General features: G+C 42.4%; 1 protein-coding gene across 1 annotated transcript in view; it reads left to right on the top strand.

Annotated features, from left to right (window-relative positions):
• arap2 (ArfGAP with RhoGAP domain, ankyrin repeat and PH domain 2) overlaps nucleotides 1–12,311 on the top strand; it is a 154,561-nt gene extending 142,250 nt beyond the window's left edge. The window contains exons 28-32 of the mRNA XM_079579837.1: nucleotides 1,580–1,662; nucleotides 4,564–4,599; nucleotides 5,134–5,197; nucleotides 9,647–9,745; nucleotides 11,361–12,311. Coding sequence (XP_079435963.1) covers nucleotides 1,580–1,662; nucleotides 4,564–4,599; nucleotides 5,134–5,197; nucleotides 9,647–9,745; nucleotides 11,361–11,696 — 618 coding nt within the window. The 3' untranslated portion in view covers nucleotides 11,697–12,311. The remainder of the gene's footprint in view (nucleotides 1–1,579; nucleotides 1,663–4,563; nucleotides 4,600–5,133; nucleotides 5,198–9,646; nucleotides 9,746–11,360) is intronic.
• The last annotated feature ends 10,369 nt before the right edge of the window (nucleotides 12,312–22,680 follow it).

The raw sequence follows: 22,680 nt of genomic DNA, 5'->3' as shown, positions 1-22,680 counted from the left end.
ATTATTCACAGAAATTACTTTATTCGCACTTTTTATTCACAAACTAGGATATTTTTTCGGTTCAATGGAGCATGTGTTGCCTGTACAACACATGCTCCTAATGACCAGCTAGACACAGAAAGTGCTATTTTTGCCATCAGTAAGCAAAGAATGGATGTGGATCAAGACCTTTAAATCTCATATTTGGTCACACATTAAAGTAAGGTCTTGGAGAGTTGAGCCCCTCACAGTTCATGTTATTTTTCATCAATAAAAATATCTGTAATAAGATAAATACTAAAGCTTTGATTAGTTGCCGTTAGCATTAGCATGCTGCTGTTAGCATTAGCATGCTGCTGTTAGCATTAGCATAGCTAGTTGCTGCATTTTGCGTGGCGATCAAAATTACAACTGCGGAGGTTAAAACTAACTCAGCGATTGAATTCTCCAGGTTCTGTGCTTCGAAATGACACGCAGCAGGTCTAGGGTGACCAGACCAGATTTTGGGGGAAAGCCAAATTGTGACTATTTTCACCCACATTGAATGGTCAAAGTTCCTGTCTATGAAAGTCTAGTCTCAGTTAAACAGATCAACCAGCATCGAGCTGATAGACTTTTAGCTGTTGAATTGGTTCAGTCAACAATCAAACTTTGTGTTTGATGCACAGGTGGCCAGATGTCATTAAGTTTCAAGTAAAAAAGCTGCTTTAGGCATGGTACTGGTGAAAAGCAGGGACACCCGGGGACAAAGCTTGTGTAAAACTGGGACAAATCAGTGGTTTTGTGGAGAAATCTACTGTGACATGGGACAGAGGGCTCAAAACTGGGACTGTCCTGGGTAAACTGAGACATCTGATCACCCTAAACATGTCCATATTGACTGAGGTTTAGTGGAACTAATATTTAAACTTGTAGCTAACCAATTTTCATCACAATGTTTCTCTGTTCCCCTAAGGTCTAGGGCAGGGGTAGGCAAGTTTGTGTCATGGAGGGCCGGTTGTTTTGCGGGGAAATGTGAAAATACTGACAGCATTTTCCATATTTTAGAGTCCTTTTCCTGTATTTGGTTTCTGATTCATGAATAAATGTTTCTTCAAAATTCTCTTGGGGGCCAAAGGTTTTATACTGAAGGGCCGAATTTGGCCGCCGAGCCTGACGTTGGAGGTCTCATTTTAAAGACATCGTTCTTTCCAATGCAAAAAATAAGTTATCAAATTTGGTCATGGAGATATTGGCCTTTTTCGGCGCTAGATCAGCCAGTAGCCGATAGCGTGAAATCCCCATGCCCTCTTCTAAAATGAGAGCATGAAGATGAAAAGGTGGGCTTCTGGAATTTACTTTCATAGACAGGCTTGTTGGCAATGCTCCCACAAAAAAGTCAATCAAATGAGTATGTCAGTTTTCAAAGCACAAGATATATAGCTAAAGATATATAGCTGTATATGGACAGACTTCGGGATGTGCTTCTGTGACAGCCCTTATTACCCGCATGGTCATAATGTTATGCCAGGTTTATCTCTCCTGTGTCAACTGTTGATCGCGCACTGTTTTACAATGTTTTGGGATCACTATAAAACTCAATTGCACACCTCTTTTACAGAGCACTAAAGCGGAGAAAGCCGTCCTGCTCAAGTCTGTGAAATGCTACCTGGGCCTGAAGAGAAAACTCAAAGCCCCAAACAGGTAAAATCTCGCCCATCTTTTTTCCTTTTTTTTTTTCTTTCTTCACGCTGAACTCGAGGTCTTAACAGCCTGAGTTCTCGCAGATAACAGTGGAAACGCTAATCCACACCGAGCCGCTAGTTGTGTTTTATTTTTATTTTTTTTGGCTTTCATTTAAATTGCGCAGATGTGAGCGGGCGCCGATAATTAGCACCTGCTGGGCTTTCTAAGTGCCTGCAAAGTAAATGGAATGGCACACAAAAAGAGACACATAAAGTTTTTTTGTCTTTTCTCACGAGAGGCGCGTGAAATAACCTCGGTCACGAGCTGTAAAATGAGTCGGCGCTTTGTCATATTGGGCCCCCATGCAGTTAGACCTCAATGCATTTCACTTTAGGCAAAGTGAAGTACATCTGCGTTAAGAGTAATGCGCGTCAAAGTTTAAGGCATTGATCCATATGAAATAAGAGCTACCTTAAAGTGCACTTCATGTCCATTTATTCATTTGCCTTTGCTCAAGTGTTTTTTTTTTTCATTGTTGGAAGACGGCAGCTCCTCCTTTAAGGCGAATTGGCGATTGGGTGAAACGCGAGGCCGGATTCTATGACCTCACTCCTCTTCGCTATTGCTGCCGGTGCTTGATTTAAACATTTGGGATATTGGAGACACCCAAGTAAGGCAATACTGAACCGAAGGCAACACTTAGCACTAGGGAGCATGTTTTACTCTGATATAAAATTTCAAAATGCGATTAACGCAGCCAAACTGGATTTTAAAAGTTAGGTGGCTCTGAAGACGATATACTGTATGTATTTTTGCCCTGTGCTGTGTTTTACTGTACTACAGGGATTACAGTATATCTGACCACAACTAAAACAGAGTGATATGTTGATAAATTTGAAGCTTTTGCTGTAGATTACTGACAACAAACCTTTTTTAACTAACACCAACCGAAGTACAGCACCTTCCCACCCAAATCATCCCTATACGTAATTATACCATAAAGACTTTTTTTTTCTTCTTTCGACTGTGTCATTTTAGGTTGAACTTTACACACGGTCCCTAAAGGCGCCTCAGCGTACCACTCCTCACCTCGTCTTCCGTTTCACCCGAGCACAATCGATTGAGCGTAATTGCGTTTTAATAAATACAAATTATCAGTCTCCATCTCTGAAGATGGAACCCGCTGCCACTGATGCTTTTTCTTTCTTTTTTCGTAATGATTTTCTATTATTATAATTTATGACGTGCCAAAACGGCAGCAGCTCTAGTCGGTCATTTCAAACTTTTTTTCTGTGCGGCATTCATTTAGAGTTTGGCAATAATATCCCAGAATTAGCAACTTCATCTTCAAAGATTTCAGTGAAAGATGGCAGTTTGGCAGTGCAAAATGTTAAACAATTTTCTTTCTTGCATTTTTATCGATATTTGCACAACTATATATTTTGTGGCCGTGTTGCACCAAATTTACCATTCAATATTGCTTGTATCATAGTAATAGTGCCCCATTTCTGATATGTGAATAAGAGAATGATTCATGAATAAAAAAGCAAACATGACTTTGCTGCTGGCGGCTCTTGAATAGCAGCACCAGAGCAGGACCATCGATATATATATATACTCTCTTTCTCTCAGGACATGGACAGTGTTTAACTCACATTGAGATACTGCATATCCAGTTTGTAGTTTGTCCTTTGAGAGCGTAAAAAAGGATTTAGCCACAACGCTGACTATAGAACATGAGGTCACATTATGGGGGGGAAGCAGTAAGCACTTGTTGCAGTCAGTGCTGCTTGTTGAACACCACGCCTGAGTCGACCCCTTTGTTTCTAAGCCACGCCCTCAGGTATCCTGGCCGCAACCACTGGCTCACATTTGTTTGCACTCAAGATACCAGCCTCGTGTGCACTTGAGGTCGACCGATTTGGGGGTTTTCTAAGGCCAATGCCAATTCTGTTTTTTATTGTCCAATGCCGATATGCTCGGCCGATATTTTCAACCGATATTTTTGGACGATTTTTCCAAATGTCTGATCTATAATCCTGTAAAAGTGGCCGATTTGATATTATTATAGTTGTTTCAATCATAGTTTCTCTCCCAGCTTTGTTTAGTTGCTGTTAGCATTAGCATGCGGCCGCTAGCATTAGCATACTGTTGCTAGCCGTGGCATTTTGCGCTGCCATCAAAATTAGGCAGTTGTTGGGGCTCTTTCCAATGCAAAAATTAAACGGGACTTAAACGGGACTTTCGGTCCCGGAGATATCGGCTTTTATCGGCGCGAGATCGACCGATAGCAGATCCCCAAATATCGGCCTGATATATCGGCCAACATCTAGTCTGCACCAACACTGCCCTTTACACTAATCAGATTATTGATCAAAATATATTTAAAAAACGATGTGATATTGGCAGTGGCGGTAATACAGTTTATAGTAGAAGTAAAAGTATCAATAAGTGATTGGGGACGTCTCCTAAGTGCTGCTCCAGCCTTCAAGTACTCCATCTCCTATTTACTCTATTTACTCTTCTCCTGATCGACCAACATTTGGAAGGAGGGTGGTCCGTTCATGTCCAGGTTTTATATGAATTTCCATTTAGTCCATTGAAAGTGTTCTGCTTTAAATGCCTCAGTGGTTCTTCAGTGCACTTTGGCCTGCAGCCTGTCAAGGTGCACAAACAGTCAGGCTGGTTAGCTTCATTAGCTCTTCAGTTTGGTACCTTGCATTTGTGCTTTCTGTCTCTTTCTGTTTGCTTGTAAATACATAGGTTATGACCCGGTTGTATCTCCAAAAGCGGCTTCTCAGTGTTTGAACGTTAATTGCCTTTCGGGTTCAGCATGTTACAACTTCTATTCCCCCCCAAAAAATAAAGTTGGATCGCGGTTGCTGACAAATCTGACCTGAGCGCTGTTTTTCATTTCAGTTGGGGCTTCACGGTCTACACAGATAAACAGCAATGGTAAGTAGTTCAACGTGTTTTTTATACGTTCTGTTATTTAAAAAGCTTTTTACTATATTGAGGCATAAAGTAACTTAAACTCCACTACCCCAGTGTCAGAAATGTGTCAGAAATGTCCAATAAGTCAGAATATACAATCTAAACACTTTACCAAAAACACATTTTAGTGTTATACAGTCCAAGATGATCCCATTTTACTTATTCAGGACAACCCCCTCATTATATATATATCTATTTTTTTTTTGATGGACACTTAAGCCTTTAGCGGAAATACAGAGGAGAGCAAGAACATTCACAAACTCTCGGTGACACACAGTATTTAAAGCAACTATCACATGGTTAATTAGAGCTCTTTTCGCTGTTGGTAATTGATAGGTTTCTTGTATAATTGTCCGCAATAGCAGTTATCAAGGCTATTGTCAAATCTTGCACAGATAAGTCTATGATGACCTGTCAGTAGAAGCTGTAATTCATGTCGTCTGCTTATGGCAGAAAATAACGAGGTGTAACTGCGTGTATGGGTGTGCTCCCCAGGCATTTCTGCTGCGAGAAGAGGGAGGCGCAGGTCAACTGGGTCGCAGACATCGTCAGAACGAAGGTGGGTGCACTCAGGTTGGAGACACACTTAGAAAAACTATGATGAAGATGTTCGAAAAGTGGAGCCGGTATTGAAAATAAGTTGTGAGTAAACTCGTGCAGAGAATATGCTGATTTTTATAAATCATGCAAGCAGTTTATTTTTATGCATGGGCAATAACGGCTTCTCCACACATTACATTAAAAATGCATCGGATGTGGATTTGAGCTAAAGGGGACATACAGTGCAAAATAAGGGCTGCACCGATACTGGATCAGATATCGGAGCCGATCCTGGAAAACATACAGGAATGCAGTGTCTGATACTGAACCGCACCTTTCACCAACTAAATGTAACTAATAGGAACATTCTATACAGCATTTTGAAGATTTGAACCTGGAGAATTCACACTATTTTTGTGTTCACGATGTAAAATACCGCAGTTAGCAGTAGTATGCTAATGCTAGCTTCCACTAATCAGGCTGGCAGAAGCTATACCTGGTTCACCTAAACTCATGGAATAATAATGGCCACTGTTGAATGCCTCCGTGTTGGTAAATGAGTCAATTAAATGCTGTTAATAACTAATAAAACATAATAATGCACAAGTCACCTTTATGTTGTGAGGTGTTGATGTGAATGTAAGCTAACAGCCTGTCTTGACGCCACATATATATTTTTTTCCATGACAGTTTATTAATAGAAAAAGAATCATTAACTTTTTCATTCACAGCATGCCACCTTTAAGAAAGTGGTATCGTGCATACATTTTTGAGGTTTTAACCCTGTTGTAACATTTTGCCATGGTTGTTTCTTCTTCTTCTGCTGATGAAGTGCTCTGATCTGTGTTTTGCTGCCTCGTAGATATCCATACGTGTTTTTAAAGCTCATCAAACATCACAGATCGCTTGACCCGCTCTGCACTCAAACTGTGTTCATCGTCACAACATTGGATTAGTTAGCATGCCGTTGGGTAAAAATGGAGGCTTGTATGCAGCATTCTTGATTCTCTCACCCGCCAGAGATTATTTCAAGTTAGAACGCTGAAATATCAACATAATGCTGAAACTAAGGCTCAATCCTGAGGTTCCCAAAAGCACTAAAACTGTCATCAAAGACAAAGATAAATGGTTCATGTGAATGCTCTGTCGTCCAGGGATTATCAATCGTAGCAGAGATGTTTGAATATTGTTGACCGGATTGTAAATTTCACTTCAATAAAAACAACCAAACATGTCAAAAATGTGTCGAAGTTCAGGGACCAAATTCTGTGTTTTTGGTCATGATGTCAACTTTTATAATTCCTCTCATAACTCTTGTTAGAAATATCACGATACTTCCTTTTGTGCGGGGGAAATGTACACAATTACTGCCAGAATAAATCTCATTGGAACATAGTGATACCATAAATCATCTCTCTCTCCACATTGTGCTGTTTTGAAAGCCAAACAGTGAAGAGGAGTGTGAAGTTTTGGAGGTCACTCTGTAATAAGATAAATCGTTTTATGTGGGAAAAAAAGCTCTGAGGAGAAGGTCAAGGCGACTGTAACAATCACATTGAGGTGCTTATAGCCCCGAGATACGGCTGAGTGTTGACACAGCACATGCTAAAGCTACAGCGTCGATAATAATGCAGCGCAAACACAAGGGCAGCGCTGTGTCGTCTGCCCCCAAATATTCTCTCTCTACATTGGGTGAAATGGATTTCTTTGGTTAAACTTTACTTTACGGCGCGGTAATAGCGTGTTTTTAAGGTGGAAAGAGCATGGTCTCGGAAAACAAGGGGTAATGCACTCTGCAGCCCTGTTTTCATATTAGTACCAAGAACACGTTGTACACAATCAATGCATTAGGTAAATATGGTAAATATGAAGTAAAAAAAAGGTATGTAATTTCATCAACATTGTATAAGAGCTGTGAGAGAGCACAGACAGTAACATTTTAGCGAAAAAAGAAAAGGTAAATGGATGCAACACGTTGTAACTGCACATTATTTAGCCTTGATAAATGATTAATTAACACTTAACTAATGAATTGTTGATGATGAATTAAGTGTGGCTAACATTGTAATACAGTGAATGTCAAACTCATTATGAATAGTTCTTCACATACTTCACTGCATTCATTGTTAAAGGGACTATACAGTTTAAAAATGTTAAAATTAAAGCTACACCGCGTAGGATTTTACCCAGAAAATGAAACTGCGATACAAGCATTTATTATATGACAGATACAGTATTTTCATAATTGAAAAAATGCCTCATAAATGCTCAAACAAACATGTGCTTTAGCTGTGAGCAGCTCAGCTCTACTAAGACATGACTGTAATTTTACTGGGAGTAGGTACGCCTCCAGGTCGTCTCCATGGAGATGTGACTAAAGTCAGCCGAATTTAAGATTTAAACAGGTTAGGTTCACATCCAAATCCATTCTTTGATTACCCACTGCACAAATAGCATTTTCTGTGTTGAGCTGGTCATTAGGAGCATGTTTATTACAGATGAACAGTATAGTCTAAAAAGTTACGCAGTGTGCCTTTAAGTATCTTCCTCCCCCTACATGTTCCAGCAATGCCCCAATGTGTAGAATGAGCCCAGACCTTTTCACCACAACTGACTCTAAAATCCTGCACTGTCACTCAAAAAGGTGTTAATTCGGGGACAAAGTGCCGTCATGCACGAGCTTCATATAGAATCTGCAGTTACGCGTAAGACCTGAGGTGGCAGCAGTAAGTATAAAATGACCAACTTGCATCGAGTCCCTTTAAGTATTGTTAAGAAAAGTGTTATTAAGTGTCAGTCACACTTAACTAATGAATTGTTCACGATCAATTAAGCGTTAACTGAACGCTTAATTCATCATGAACAATTCGGCTTCGAACTACGGCTAAATAAGGCGTTGTTATTATATATTATATTAAATATTTCATAAACATTAGCTGTCTTCATCTCCACATGTGACATAAACATTTTCAAACCAAATATTGAAACGGTGCTATATTCATGATGTAAAAAGTACTGCATGTTGGCATTTTTAGTTTGGTCCAAATAAGGTTAAAATCAGTTTATTATTTTATTATCATTAAACGTTAAAAAGACTTAGTGATCTAAATCATCTCTTAAATGGTAAATGGTCACAGTTACTGTATATAGAGCCTTTCTACCTGCTTGAGGCACTCAAATCAAGGAACCACCTACCCATTCACACTTGCCTCCAGTGTACTCCAGCACTCCAGGTGGGTGAAGTGTCTTGCCCAAGGATACAACAACAGTGGGCACCTGTGGGATTCCAGACTCTCCGGTCACAAGACGACCCGCATTACTATCTGTGCTCCTGTCGCCCTTTATTGTTTCCAAAATCTTTGGAACTGTCCCCTATCTAGTCCTACTTGGTGCTGGTGCTATGGCTCTATTATTTAGCTAATTGACAGAATTCTGAGCTTTTTCATATGATTTATGGCATGTCTGTGTACTGTGTACTGTGATAAAGATCATCCAATAAAAGCATTCCTTTAAAGGTGGAGTGCTACTGCATGAGCCTCGCATTTCGAAGCCAAGGGCCTGGTGTCGAACTTTGGCCACAGTTAGACGCTTCTCTCTCCAGTCCAGCTCTTTCTGAAATGCCAAGCACGTTCCATTAGTCTGACTTTCTGGGAACCTCAGCCAGAGTTGTTTGTCACCGGTGCTTACTGTAAAAACCTCTTTTCGTTTGGGTTTGCAAGCAAAAAGGGCAACACTGTCGGCGAGACCGCTCTAAAAGGGAAAGCCAATTGTTTGTCTGTTGTTCCAAGTGTTTCAAGGTGTTTATTACCGCACTCTCAGCGACTTTACCTTGATCTCCAGAGAGGCTTTTAGCTCCACAAAATAAATCTATAGCAGACTAGAGTCGGCTGAAAATATTAGGCTCCTTCTTTCCCCCAAATCCTCTGAATATTAGGCCTGTCAGCAGGAGCTCGCGGCGGGGATGGCAGGCTTGTGGGAAGGGCAGTGGGGAAAGTGAAGATGAGAAAGTAAGACATGCTGGACTAGTAGTTCCTGATGCCTTTTCTCTTACCTGTTAGCCAGCGCCGACAGTTTCCATAGCAACCGTCTGCGGCGGCGGGACTCATTTAGAGACGAGGCGCGATGGGACCGGAGAGTGGACAGATCACAGAGGGCAGAGGGGTCCAAGGACAGGTGCAGCGGTGATAAAAACCCGGATTTGTTAAAGACGGCCGCAGCCAGGAGCCGGCAGGCCGCGCCGTGATGAAGGGGAAGCTGTCAGATAGAAAGTTTACGGGAACGTCAAATTACACTTTTTAAGGACGGCTGAACTTTGGGAGAAAGTTCGATGTGGACTTTCTGGTTATGCTATTGAACATAATCTCTGAATGTGAAGCTACAAATACACATATGCAACATCTTTCAGTAGCACATAGCTCAGCTAGCTCCTAGATTGTCTACTGATTTCTGTACTTGGCTCTGTTTACAGTTTGGATCAGACATCTGTTTGAAATCTCCAAATGCCACTCAGAAGGCCTCCACTTTGGTTCCGATGACTGCGCTGCTCGGGAACAACTCCAGTAAACAGGTGCGTTAGCCGAGCCTGGTTTTACCATACCATCGTACTTACTTTCGTAAGTACGATCGTACTTACCTTGTTTCATACAAGGGTCTGGATCTTCACAATTGAGCTCCGTTATCAGGTGGGAGGGGTGAACTCCTTTGAAACGATTGGATCAGATTTTCGCTAGCGCTTGGTCCGTATGTAATGTGCCTGAGTGAGTGAAGCAGCTATCATAACTCTTGGGAGCCGGGCCAGAGCGGATTATTGAGCTTCCATTACTTTCGTATCCAAATGCTTGACGTCGCCTTCAAACCTCGCCTCCCCCGCTCGCTGAATGGTTGGTTGAAATTCAACCGATGTATCTCGGCCACTGAGATCAGACCCAGACATACATATTCACCTTATTCCGCCCCGCCCACTTTTGCCACTTTTTGCGTTGTCTCTGCACTTCCGTTGTACTTCCAGTCGAGCGCGAAGCCCGTTCATTTAAACGCAGAACGAGGGAAAATATTCTCCGCTGAAATCTGATGTTTAGTCGATTGATTTGTGTAAAATGGCCAATGTTCATTTGCACCAACATGTCAACACTGCACCGTTTCTCTGCGCGGCCGAATAACGGCTTTGTTTTCGTGTGACTCATTTTATGTGGATTTCTCCAGCCCCATGTTAACACATAGGAGAAAAGGGGCGGGCACAATTCATGGCGGCGCCCACGCGAACCTCCGGAATAAGGTGAATAGGGAAATGGTAATTGACCGGACTTTACGGATGGCTAAGGCCAAGCTAGCGTTAGCCTATTCGAACCCATTCTCTCGTTTGATGAAAATATAGCAAGTAACGATTCAAAAGTAACCACATTTAAATGGCTAAAACATTGAAGTAAAAAGGAGAGGCAGCGTTCGATCGCGATATATATGCGGACAGTTAGCGAAACTTTAACATTTGTTAGCCTGCTCAATGTATTTCTCCTTTAGCTGTTCGCATTTAGCCATCGAACATTCCAAATTATGTACAATCCAGATGTTTTTAGCTGCTGTCAACCCATCGATCACATTTGGGTGTAGTTAGAAATCAGTCATCAATGTTCAGATATTCCAATTTTACTTGACATAAGAATTAGCGTATAAAAGTAGCCTCTGAGCTAAATGCTAAATCATATCCAGTTAAGTTTCTGCTTTTTGTGGGGTCGGAGACAGATTCAGTGGCCTCTAAGTATCATCTTGTTACACCACAGAAATGATTTTAATGCCATGAATTGTAAAGGTCATACCTTGCAATACTTAGGGACTGGCTTCCCCATTCATTTCTATGGGAATAGAGCGCTCGATTCAAACAGGCCCGGATAAAAGCCCTCAAACGAGAAATATGAATGCAAACTTGATCGAAACCCATGAATAGCACATCTTCATGGGCACCTGTGAAGGGCCGACCACACATTTGCCATTGATGTGCTTGTCGTCTAAGATCTATTACAAAGGGCGGTCGCTTCATTAGAACTGCGTAACTCCACATGCAAATCTGTATTACTCAAGGAAACCTCTTCCAGACATGAATAATGTTGGGAGCGTGCCCTCTGCGGCGCGCACTCGCAGCGGTAAATGTAGTGTAATTTATCTTTATCTGCCGGTTTTGCCCACAGCTGACAGACAAGACGACCGGCGCTGGCGAAGGCCCCTTGTCCAAGCCCGGGAAGGTTGGCAGCGTTCAGCAGAAGGCCAACACCATCGCCAGCTGCTTAAGGCGCGCGGACATGTTCAAAGCGGCGGACGTCCCGCGCAGGAAGGCCTCGGTGGACACGGGCCAGCCGCAGCCGCTCCCCTCCCTCTCCCTGGCCGCTCCCCCACCCCAGAGCGGATACAAACACACAGGGAAAAAGGCCTCTTTAGGTGGAGACGCCATGATGCCTGCCAACCTGCTCAACGAACTGAACTCCGTGCTGAGCAAGAACGGGCGCGGCGCAAAGAGCAGCGAGTGAAGCCGCCGTTTTTGAACCCGGAGCGCATTAACATCAAGGTTGTGGACGTGTTTTTTGGGGGGGGGGTTTTGCGAGGAGACCGGAGCAGAGCGTATAGCCTCGGGACGACGGCGTTATGAAATCCGGGAGGGCGATGGGGAGTGTGGGAAACAGGTGCAGGGGAGACGCCCCGAGGTCACGCAGACCTCAGCTGGACTCGCCGCTTACCCAAGCACTACAAAAGCTCCTGATTTAGAAAGACCTCGGACAATGTTACAAAAATAGTGTTCTATCTGCACAGCTCAGACTTTGTCCAGAAATAATCCTGCTCCTTTTAGCCGGACGTGCACTTTCTATTCACTTGCGGGACAAAAGAAAGGCTTTCTCTGCAGTGTTTTTTTTTTTTCTTTTTTTTTTGCATTTGGAGTCGTTATCGCCAGGTGAAAATCTAAAGGTGCAAAGAAATGTCTGTGCATAGTGGTTTCATGTGAGTAAATCAGACATTATTTGCATGTTTTTGTAGAGCTTTATTATTCCATGAGGGATGCAAAAACGCTCAAGATACTGCTGGAGTTCTGTACCTCATCATTTTGCGCTGACTTCTGTGCTGTGTTATTTATAATGGACCAAGACAGTGTACTTTTTTTTTTAACCTATTTTTAATTGTTGTTCTAGCCCTCACCTCCAATGTGACTTAACTTTCTGAAAACTTACCAGAGCAGAGATCAAATCTTTTGTATGAAAATTCATCAAAATGATTCGTGCAGGGGGAAAATACTGGGTTGTTTTAGCATTGTGGGCGATTCGCCTCATCAGCAACTAATGATCTACTCGAGAAGGTAAAGGTTTGTTATACATGCATTTCCAATGACAGCGCGCATAGTTCCGGCGGCCATTTTGAATACCGAAGTAGCATGATGCAGTACTACGACATGTAACAATATCTCTACTTGGGATGAAAATGAAGACAACTGATTGACAGTGGCGTTTTTTTGTACTCGTAATCATTGCTCAAGAAGAAAACGGAACAGAGAGCGCACGTTTATTGAAAGATTTTTTATTTGTCAGACCATTTGTGAATGATTTGAAATTATAATTCTCTCATCCTTGATTGTGGAACGGGGGGTGGGGAGTGAGGGTTGGGAGCACAGGGAGGACAGGGAGTTCAGCTTCTTGATGGCCTGGTATATGAAACTGTTCTTCAGTCGACTGGAGCTGGCCCGTGGATTCTGCAGGGGTAGGGTCCCTGGTGTTTCTGACAGCTTTGCGGGTGAGACGGGTGGAGTACATGTCCTTAATAGAGGGGAGAGGGGCTCCGCAGATCTTCTCCGCTGCTCTCACGAGCTGGAGGCTCCTTCGGCAGGAGGCAGTGCTGGTGCCGTGCCACACAGTGATGGAGCTGGTCAGGATGTGCTCTGTAGTCCCTCTGTAGAAGTTGCACATAGCGGAGGCTGGGACTCCGGCTCTTCTCAACTTGGGAGAAAGTAGAGACGCTGATTACTTTTTTAACCAGTGATGTAGTGTGCATGGTCCAGGAGAGCTTCTCTGTGATGTGCACACCCAGGAACTTAGTGCTGGTCACTAAGTTCTCCACTGCAGCACCATTGATTGTTAGAGGAGCATGCTGGACCCGCGCTCTTTTGTCTTCTCCACATTTAGATAAGAGATTGTTCTGTGTGCACCACATGGCCAGACTGCTCACCTCACTCCTGTAGTTTGACTCGTCTCTGTTGCTGATGTTTGAGTTGTACTTTGGAGTGCAGTCGTGTGACATCACCAGCAAATGTGGCACAGACGTAGCAGCTACAGCTACAGCAGGATTTACTTAAGATCTGCTTCACTCCTCAGACTAAATTAACACATCAAAGAGAAAACCTTGCTCTGTGATTTTTACAGTTTGTCATGTCAACAGAGTCTCAGTCTGAGTAAGTGTTTAAGTTGCTCAAGACGTTAGCATGCTACCGGTTAGCAACTGTCAGTCATCAACAGTTAATGAAATCAACTGTCGATGGCTTCAACCCATAAACACAGGTGTGGCTCACATCTATGAACACTGAGGAAATTCAGAGCTGAGCTGTTGAAGCTAAATGCTAACCGGTAGCATGCTAACATCGTAAACACTAACTTAATGGTTTCTTCACATAAATGTGCATCTCTGGGGCCATGTTTTTACTGTTATTTTCATGAGCAATGATTACAAGTCCAAAAATGTCACTGTCAGTCAGTTGTCTTTCATTTATATCCTGAGTAGAGATATTGATACATGTTGTAGTACTGCATAATTCTACTTCGGTATTCAAAATGGCCACCATAACAACAAAAGTCACATGACTGAAAGGCATGTATTGGTATATCCTATGACTTTCTCGACTTGTTCAACAGCCTAAATCAGGGTTGCCCAAAGTGCGGCCCGGGGACCAAATGCAGTCCTCAGACCAATTTTTGGCCCTCAGACTTCTTGTTCAATTGTACCATCTCCAGAGATAGTACTTGTTTCTGCAAGTTTCATAATTCCACACAATTAAAACCTCATAAACAAACATTTTATTGTGAGACAGAGCTGGTAAGTTTCCAAGCCTAAGTAAAGAAGTGGGGCATGATTTAAACCTCTCTTAAATGCATCCGGGTGAATGTTTTATTGCACTGACCACCTTTCTTTGGCCCTCCACGCCATATACACTTCGATATTCTGCCCTTGATGTTTGGACACCCCTGGCCTAAATCATCATTTAATTTCATTCATTAGTTACTGATGAAAACTCTTGAGGTGAGGGGCGATGTGTCCAAAATGGTAAAACAACCCCGTACAGGTGACAGCTTGATTACAGGTTACACATAGTTTAGATGATGGATTCCATATAAGAAATATGCAAATTTTAGTTGTTATTTCACCAAGAATTTGTGAATGCGGCGGTATTTTTGCGCTGCACACCTGTATTTTTCTCTGCATCACAGTGTTTATTCCTCAAAGTTTACATTCTCGCTATGTAGGCCCTTGGTTTATCAGTCCACAACTCGAACGTCTCTCTTATAAACAACCAAATATACATCTTTATAGCTTTGAACGTATTGAAACCCGGTTGCCTCCAAATCCAATCTATTTAAATAAAATTATATCTCCACTCTATTCATGGAATCGTCAAATTATTCCTTCTCCTCTTGCGGAATGTAAGAATAAACTCGCCGTCGCCCGCTTGTTGAATAATGTATCGCGGTCGGGAGAAATGCACACGTAGGCAATTGTCACACAGGTTCCTCCATGAAAAATTCATATTAACATTTTATTTTCATTACGCCTCATCCAGCCGCCGCTTGTCCTTTGTTTCATGTCCTTATGGTCTAATGATGGAGCCGGCACATTTGGGCTTTCATGACTTTGTTTGTCTGTTACTTATGGAATTTTTTCGCTTTGTTATAGTTTCCGGTGCGTGTTCTCTAGCTTAATTGGCTGACTGAGAACCACAGCTATTGGATTGTATAAAAATAAAATGGCACCCGGTTTGTTTTTGTTTTTCAGAGCTGGTAAAACAGTACCAATAGTATATCTTTCTCTAAACGCATGTCATTGTGCATTAAGCTACTATATACGCGTGTATTTTGACACTTCTGACAAAGACGTCAGTTCTTGGGAGCTGCCACTGTTCAACACACTGCATCAACCTGAAAGCGCACACATTAAGGCCAATGTGTCCAAGACCATAACACAAACGTGGTCTGTGGCGAGGAGAAACTAGAATCGCCGACAGAATGAATGCGCATCCTCTACTTTGAGTTCGCTAAACTTCGGTAATAATGGATTTCTACTATGAAGACTGACCAAATTCAAGTGACAGTTTTAGATTAATCGATACGTATTAGTCAGAGCAGTTTTATTTACATGAATGAATAAAACAGCTTGGATTATTGCAGATCATTTAACAGCTCAAGCTACAGGTAAGCAGCTAACTTTTCATGGTAATGGGTTCCATTTGGTTGATTAATTCAGATTATTTTGTATAATTTTAATGTGAAAAAGAAATATTTTCAAATGTAAAAGTCTGATTTCTTGTGGGATTTATGCTTGTTCCATTGGCATTAGCATTTTCAATTAGTTCAAAGCGACACAAATTCAACATTAAGTACCTTAAACGATTATAACTCATTTATCTCATTTAAAGGGACTATACAGGGCTGAAAAATGTTAAAATGATGTATTTTCCTCCCCGTACATGTTCCAGCAATGTCTTAATGTGTAGAACGAGCCCAGACATATTCACCACAACTGCCTCTACAATCCTGCACTGTCACTCAAAAAGTTGTTTCTTCGGTTCCGAATTGCCGTCATGCACGAGCTTAATATAGAAGGTGCAGTTACATGTATGACCTGAGGTGGCGGTAGTGAGTATAAAATGACCGACTTGCATCTAGTCTCTTTAAGATGGTATTTTTTCCACTGTGCATCCTGGAAATTTAGAGTGCACTACTTTGTTTTGTTTTTTTACATTTGGGCACCACTACAAAATGGCGTGACCACTATGGGCACCTTTCCACACCTGTCCCGCACGCCTCGGTCTATGTACTGCCTTCTCACGCATCGACTGAACGTCATAAAAAGTTTTATAAGCCGTGATGAGGACAAATGTGGACAAACGCCGCCTTCTGTTGGGGGTTATGGAATCATTCAGAGGGAAATACTGCAGGAAATGAGCACCTAAAAGACGAACTATGAAGGTACGCTACATGCTAGTGTTGTGCTAACACCAGCTAGAGTTGCACTAACAGCGGCTAAATGCTAATATCGGCAAAATCTCCTTTTATTTAATCCGTATGACCTGCATGTTAATAATAGTAATAGTGCCAAAACTTACACCTGGTCAGACTGGTTTGGCCCTCGAAAAACTCGCCCAACCAAGTTGACCTGGAACTGGGCTGTGTAGTGTCCGCCAGTGGAAAATGGTGCACTATATAGGGAGTAGTGTCATAGGCGCCGATTTATGTTCCTCCCAGTCGAAAAAAAAAAGTCAAGGTTGGGATTGAACTAGCAGTGTCATGATTGGGGAGCCCGGCACTCTACGGAGCTAAACAAATGGAGCAAACAGCCGCCAATGCACGTATATCAATTTTATGAACCGCCCCGCACTTGTGCACTTGGAGAAAACTGAATAGCGGCTTTATAGATTAGCCGTTATTTATTTAATCAATTTGTAATCAGGGTAAAATCACCTGGGTGCCCAAAGATTTGAGTGGGTGCTCCAGCCCCGCAGCACCCACGGGATCAGCGCCTATGAGTAGTGTGGACATTCGGAAACAGCCCTGGTTAATCCTCTTGCTGGGTACTCTGGTCTCACTTGAGCCCCCGCTCCTTTCCCCTTTATCTTCCCTCATCACTTTTATATCCTGCTGCACCTAAACGCAGCGTGCACAGGACTCCGCAGCACCCCAGGGTTCAAAGGAACTCGTATCAGCTCCGCTCGTCTTTCAGGTGGTAATTAGCAGTCACTGTTGTTGTTCAAGCTAATCAGAAATCTCACCAGCCAATGAGGGCCATAATCTCGGCATCAGGAAAATGAAAAAAGGAATCAGCCAGTTGTCGGTAAGACTTGTGGCTTTGTGTGCGATATGTATTATGATAGAGTCACCGTCTTGTTAAGAAAAAAAGAAAAACAGCCAGATTGGATCTTTTTCACTCATTTGCATATATAATAGCAATTATCAGATAGCATTGTTCCCTCGGTGAATTGTGCTAATGTTTTGAAAAAATGGCAGAACAAAAGATGTCAGTTCAAAGGGTTAAAACAGGCGTAATATACGGCGTCGAAGCAATCTGGTGCCATTCAGGTTAATCAGAAAAGGTTATAAAAGATACATTTGAACATGAGGCAGTGTATTTTTAATAATTAACGCCCAAAACACATTAAATTTTAAGCCGTAGCAGCCAACTGACATTTACGGGCTGAGTGTGAATGCGAAAAACGGAGACTTGCATAACAATAAGAGGAAGATTACAGTGTAGAGTCATATAATGAACTTCTGTTTACTGTGTCCTGTTCGCTGCCAATGATGCCCACGTAGGTTTGAAAGAAGGTCAGTGTTGAAGTGAACTCTCCATGCTTTTGTGGATGGGGTCGCTTATGAAAACGCCCAACCAGCAATGTACCATCTGTGAACATTATTCTGACTTTTTTGTTTGCGAGTGTCCTTACTTTTCTTGCCATCAAAACCAAAAATAGCTTATTCAAATCCCACTCAAAGGAAGGTTATGCAGGATGCGCTGTCCGTGGATCGTCTTCCGCTGTATATTGAGGACAAAACACTGTGCTGTGGACATCCCGTACAACATTTAACCTGTTACCTGCCATCTTAGGGTTAAAAGCCAAGACCTTAATACATCTTACATCACATTTGCCGTTCCTAGCTGTACTCGTAACCCTATAACCCCCTCAGCAGGGGGCACTCCAAGTAACAGTTAAACACAGCTTCTTATTGGACAAATAAGAAAAGAGGTTTTAGACATAGGATTCAACGTTAAGTGTTTGATTGGATAATTGTCTGAAGTAGTAGTGTAACTTTAAAATAATATTACTCAAGTAAAGGTAGTTTACCAAAAACTCACTTGCTGTAGAAATCACAAAAATGTAGATAAGCTTATGGTTTCAAGGCCATTACAGCAAAAATGTAATGCTTACCGTGATGTGTTTCCTTAAAGGAACAGGTCACCATTTTTCCATACTGGGATATGTTCTTACCTGAGTTTAGACAAGCTGTATATATGTGTGCAACAATAAACATGGCTCCGTTTGGAGCTATATTGTTAACATTTGGCCTCTCCCAATGTATTCCTATGGCTCCAAATGGGTGTGAAGTTGGAAGCTACCACGCTCTTTCACGCGCACAAGACCAGACAGGTACATATCAACTCGTCTAAGCTCAGGTAAGAACATATCACGGTATGGAAGACCTGTGTGCCCTCAGTCACGCAAAAAGACCAAAGATGTTGCTAGCATTTGGCCTCTCCCAATGTATTCCTATAGCTCCAAACGGGGATGAAGTTGGAAGCTACCACGTACTATTACTACTACCTTCCATGGGCACGCACAAAGACCAGACAGGTTCGCATCAACTCGACTAAGCTCAGGTAAGAACATATCACAGTATGTAAAAATGGTGGCCTGTTCCTTTAAGTTAGACGTGAAGTTTTTGTATGTGGAGACGTCCGTTTGTTTAGGTAGACACAAACAACATTGCATAACGTAGCTATTATTTTGCACTTTTCGCAGACTGAACATGGTTCTCTGTATGAGGCCATGGGTGTTCTTCCCCGCCAGCCCTCTGTCCTCTGCCATTTTCAATTTGTTTGTCTTCCCTTTTGCGTTAGGTAGCATGAAGCTAATGCTACAAAACAAGTCACATATTTATGGTTGCTACATTTGATAGGGAGATGACTGTCACTTGGTACATCAACTAGCAGAAGTAACAAGTCTGTTGTACGCATATATAACAGAGTAAGAGTAGTGTTTGTTCTTCCCAAAGCCACTCAAGTAAAAGTAAAACGTAGTGTCCTGACATTTCTTACAAAAGAACATGTAGCGGAGAAAGTCGCGTTACTTCCCATCCCAAAAAATCCAACATATCTTACTTTTAAACTGCTTTGTGTATGTTTTTCATGTAAAGTCTTCTCTTTCTATTCCTATTGCATCTACACAGTGACTTCTTTATAGCTGGTGTCGTCCATACTTCATCCAGTGTCTATGACCCGACAGCATTTACAAAATTTCAATCCGAAAATGTCTTAAATTATATAGAAACCTCAACTGACAAGCTCAGCAATTTGTTGCCCTCACCAACGCGTCCACGCGGCACATTTAGCACCGCTGGTTTGAAATATGTGCTTTAACTTAAGGGCATCCAAACAGCATCCAAGGACGGCAGCCTGAAGTTTTGGAGGACGAGCCCTGCCGCTTGACAAAAAAAACAAAAAAAAACTTGATGCATCTTTAACAAGGCGAGACTCCGGCCGCTCTCCCGCGTGGCGCTTCTGTACCCTGTCGAGCTGATAACCTCATTTGGACTAAACAATCGGGAGATGAAGGTTGCGCTGGATGGACTGGCATTCCGGATGAGAAAGGGAATAAATAAATAATGCGCTCCCGGAATAAGGCTACAAATTATGCCAGAGCGAGCCAATCCGAATCGATGGCGTCCGATCCATATGGCCGTCCTTGGGATGGTGTGGCTGGTTGTTAGCGCTGGGGGGCATCATAGTGAACGACAAACTGCTGACAGATGGGTTGTGTGTGCTTTTTTTTTGTGTTCAGAGAAGCCACTCAAGGGAGCTGGCCACGGTCTTTAATATGGAAGTCGAGGTCCCGCATAACTGAAAGAAAAGGGACTCTGGGTGTAGAGGTCAGCGGGGTACAGCAGAGGATATTACAGTTGTTACCAAGCAAGAAACTTCCTCTACCTCACCGGTTACTAGTGATAAACGGCATTGTATTTGGCAACAGAGAGGTTGGCTTCGGTTCCCTCTCATCCCTCGACGTTTTTTTTCCGAAGGTGGAGAAGCCACGCGCCATCCCTCATACACACAGCCCGTGTACGAACTGTCGGCTCCATCTACAGTCACTTTCCTCCGCGCGGTGTTCAGAAAACTTAGGATTCGGTTAGAGATATAAGGAACGTTTCCCCCCCTCGAGATTCGGGGGTTCTTTAAAGAAGTGCGAGATGGATTCAAAAGTACAACGCGAGCCCGAGTGTCCTGACTTTGGAAACCGAAGGCAGCGTTGGCAGTTTGATTCAGCGGTTCACGAGTTTTACCTTTGACAAAATAACACCCACAGCTTTCGGATTGTTGCGCCTTTATTATTAACAGGCATTCTTGGTTTCAAACAAGTCTGTAAGTCCATGTTGTTACTGGAACTTTAACAAGGGCTGTAAGGATGCATGAGGGAAAGCGCTATATAAGAGTCATGCATCCTTGTTGAGGGCAGTCGCAGCGGCTCGTGCTACGTAGTTGGGGGAGGCTAGCAACTCCACATGCATTTGAATCATGGGATGTGGGCGCCAGAAAAACGCAACTAGAGCCTATAGTCATTACAAATCAAACATGTTTTGAATTTAAAAGCCAATTTTGGATTCACAGGAGAAGCGCGGGCTATTTAACCGACCCAGAAGTGAATACACGGACTCCAGCGGCCAATAACAGAGGAGAATAAAAACTTGCGTCCTCTCCATATCAGAACAGCGGAACACACCGTAAAGAGCCACCGTATTTTCCGGACTATAAGTCGCACTTTTTTTCATAGTTTGACTGGGGGTGCGACTTATACTCCGGTGCGACTTATATATCAAAATATATAATTTCACATGTTGTGTATTTTCACACTGACAGCCTTTGGAGGGCACTCTAGGCTTGTGTATAATATGCTACACCTTTACCACTGGAGATTAAAAAAACGGTAATCGAGCAGCAGAAAAAAAGTGTGGAATAAGTGAGAAACTTGTGAGGGACTTGTGAGGTTGCCCTTACTGCAATGAAGAAAACAAAATACCGTATTTTCCAGACTATAAGTTGCTCCAGAGTACAAGACACACCAGCCAAAAATAGCCTAACAAAGAAAAAAACAACAGGCTGAATAGGCATACGTTATGCTAACGTAACACATTGATGGTTAGCTACATGAAGCATAAACAACAAACTAAATAGGTGTCTGGTATGTTAACGTCACATAAACAGTTTAGTTCATACGCGGAACTACACCGTTGACAAGCCTCTCCCAGCAGCACGTTTTTCAAGCTCTCATTTGCAAACTCGTTCCTCTAGCTGTGGCCATTGAGCTTTTAGCCTGTGATTAGCTTTTTGGTTTCTTCTTCTGGTAAGAGTAACCTCCACTTTCTCGCTCACTCCAAACTTTCTTTATGCCTGTCGATTAGCCCGCAGTGCCCTCGAGCGGCATGTGAAATTATATATTTGAATTAAATAAAAGGGGGAAAAAATCACTTAGTATCAGACCCTCTGCCAAACTATTAACATGCTATTTTAGCCATTCCAAAGTTAAGTATAGGCATTTATATGATATATTATACCTCTACCATTATGGAGCACTCATTTTTGTGATAAATATAAGTGTTTTCTGGAGGTATTTTTCGAACCCGGAAGACACAACGCTTCAATTCAGTTAACTCCGCCCCCTCTCTCCGCACATACAACTTTACCGTAATATAAATAAACAGCAATAAGTGAAGTTACTTCACGATGCAGTTATACGGAGTTGACATCTGCAACACAGCTTCATAAATGGCTAACACACTAATATGCTAACACACACATGCTAATATGCTAACACACATGCTAACCCGCGTTTGGATTGACTCACCCTCTGCTCCATCGCTGTTTACATTATGGGACTCGTGTTGGTTATAAAAGTTAATCCACTTTGATTCTGGCGAAGGTTCATCAAACATCCATCAGAGACAGTCACAGAAAAGCAATATTTTGGTGATAGTCGCTGAATCCCGGAGAAAAAAACAGCTGAGTGGCCTCTTCTTGAAAAAGGTTGAATATAAACTCCTCGTCCTCGTAACCAAACGCGCTTCTTTTTCTCCGTGACATTATCGTTAGTTAAGAATGAAGAACAGGTGTGTCCAGAGTAGGTAACGAGCTCCATCTTCAGCTGCAGCGCAAACATGACTGATCTGTTCAGACGCTCAGGGGATGTGTTTGTTTTGGCCTCAGCTGACCTGGAAGCACTTCGGGCACATCCTTTTTTTTTTTCTTTTTTTTTTTTCATTTTTTACTCTTTGTTTCTCTCTTACGACCGAAATAATGAAAACGCTGTTTTACAAATTAAAATCAGGCCGTAAGCAAAGAATTAAGACATTACATTACAGACGTTGAGCACTTCCGTTCCGTTGTTACGACACAACTGAACACTCAGTCGTTCACCAGGAGAGGGAGGAGCAGCTGCTCAGAGAGCAGGATTCAGGAGGATTACTGAGAGCTGCGTGAATGAAGCCACAAACCACTCTG

The sequence above is a fragment of the Gobius niger genome (genome assembly GCF_951799975.1).
Source record: "Gobius niger genome assembly, chromosome: 21".
Taxonomy (NCBI): domain Eukaryota; kingdom Metazoa; phylum Chordata; class Actinopteri; order Gobiiformes; family Gobiidae; genus Gobius; species Gobius niger.
This window is presented reverse-complemented; position numbering and strand designations above follow the sequence as displayed.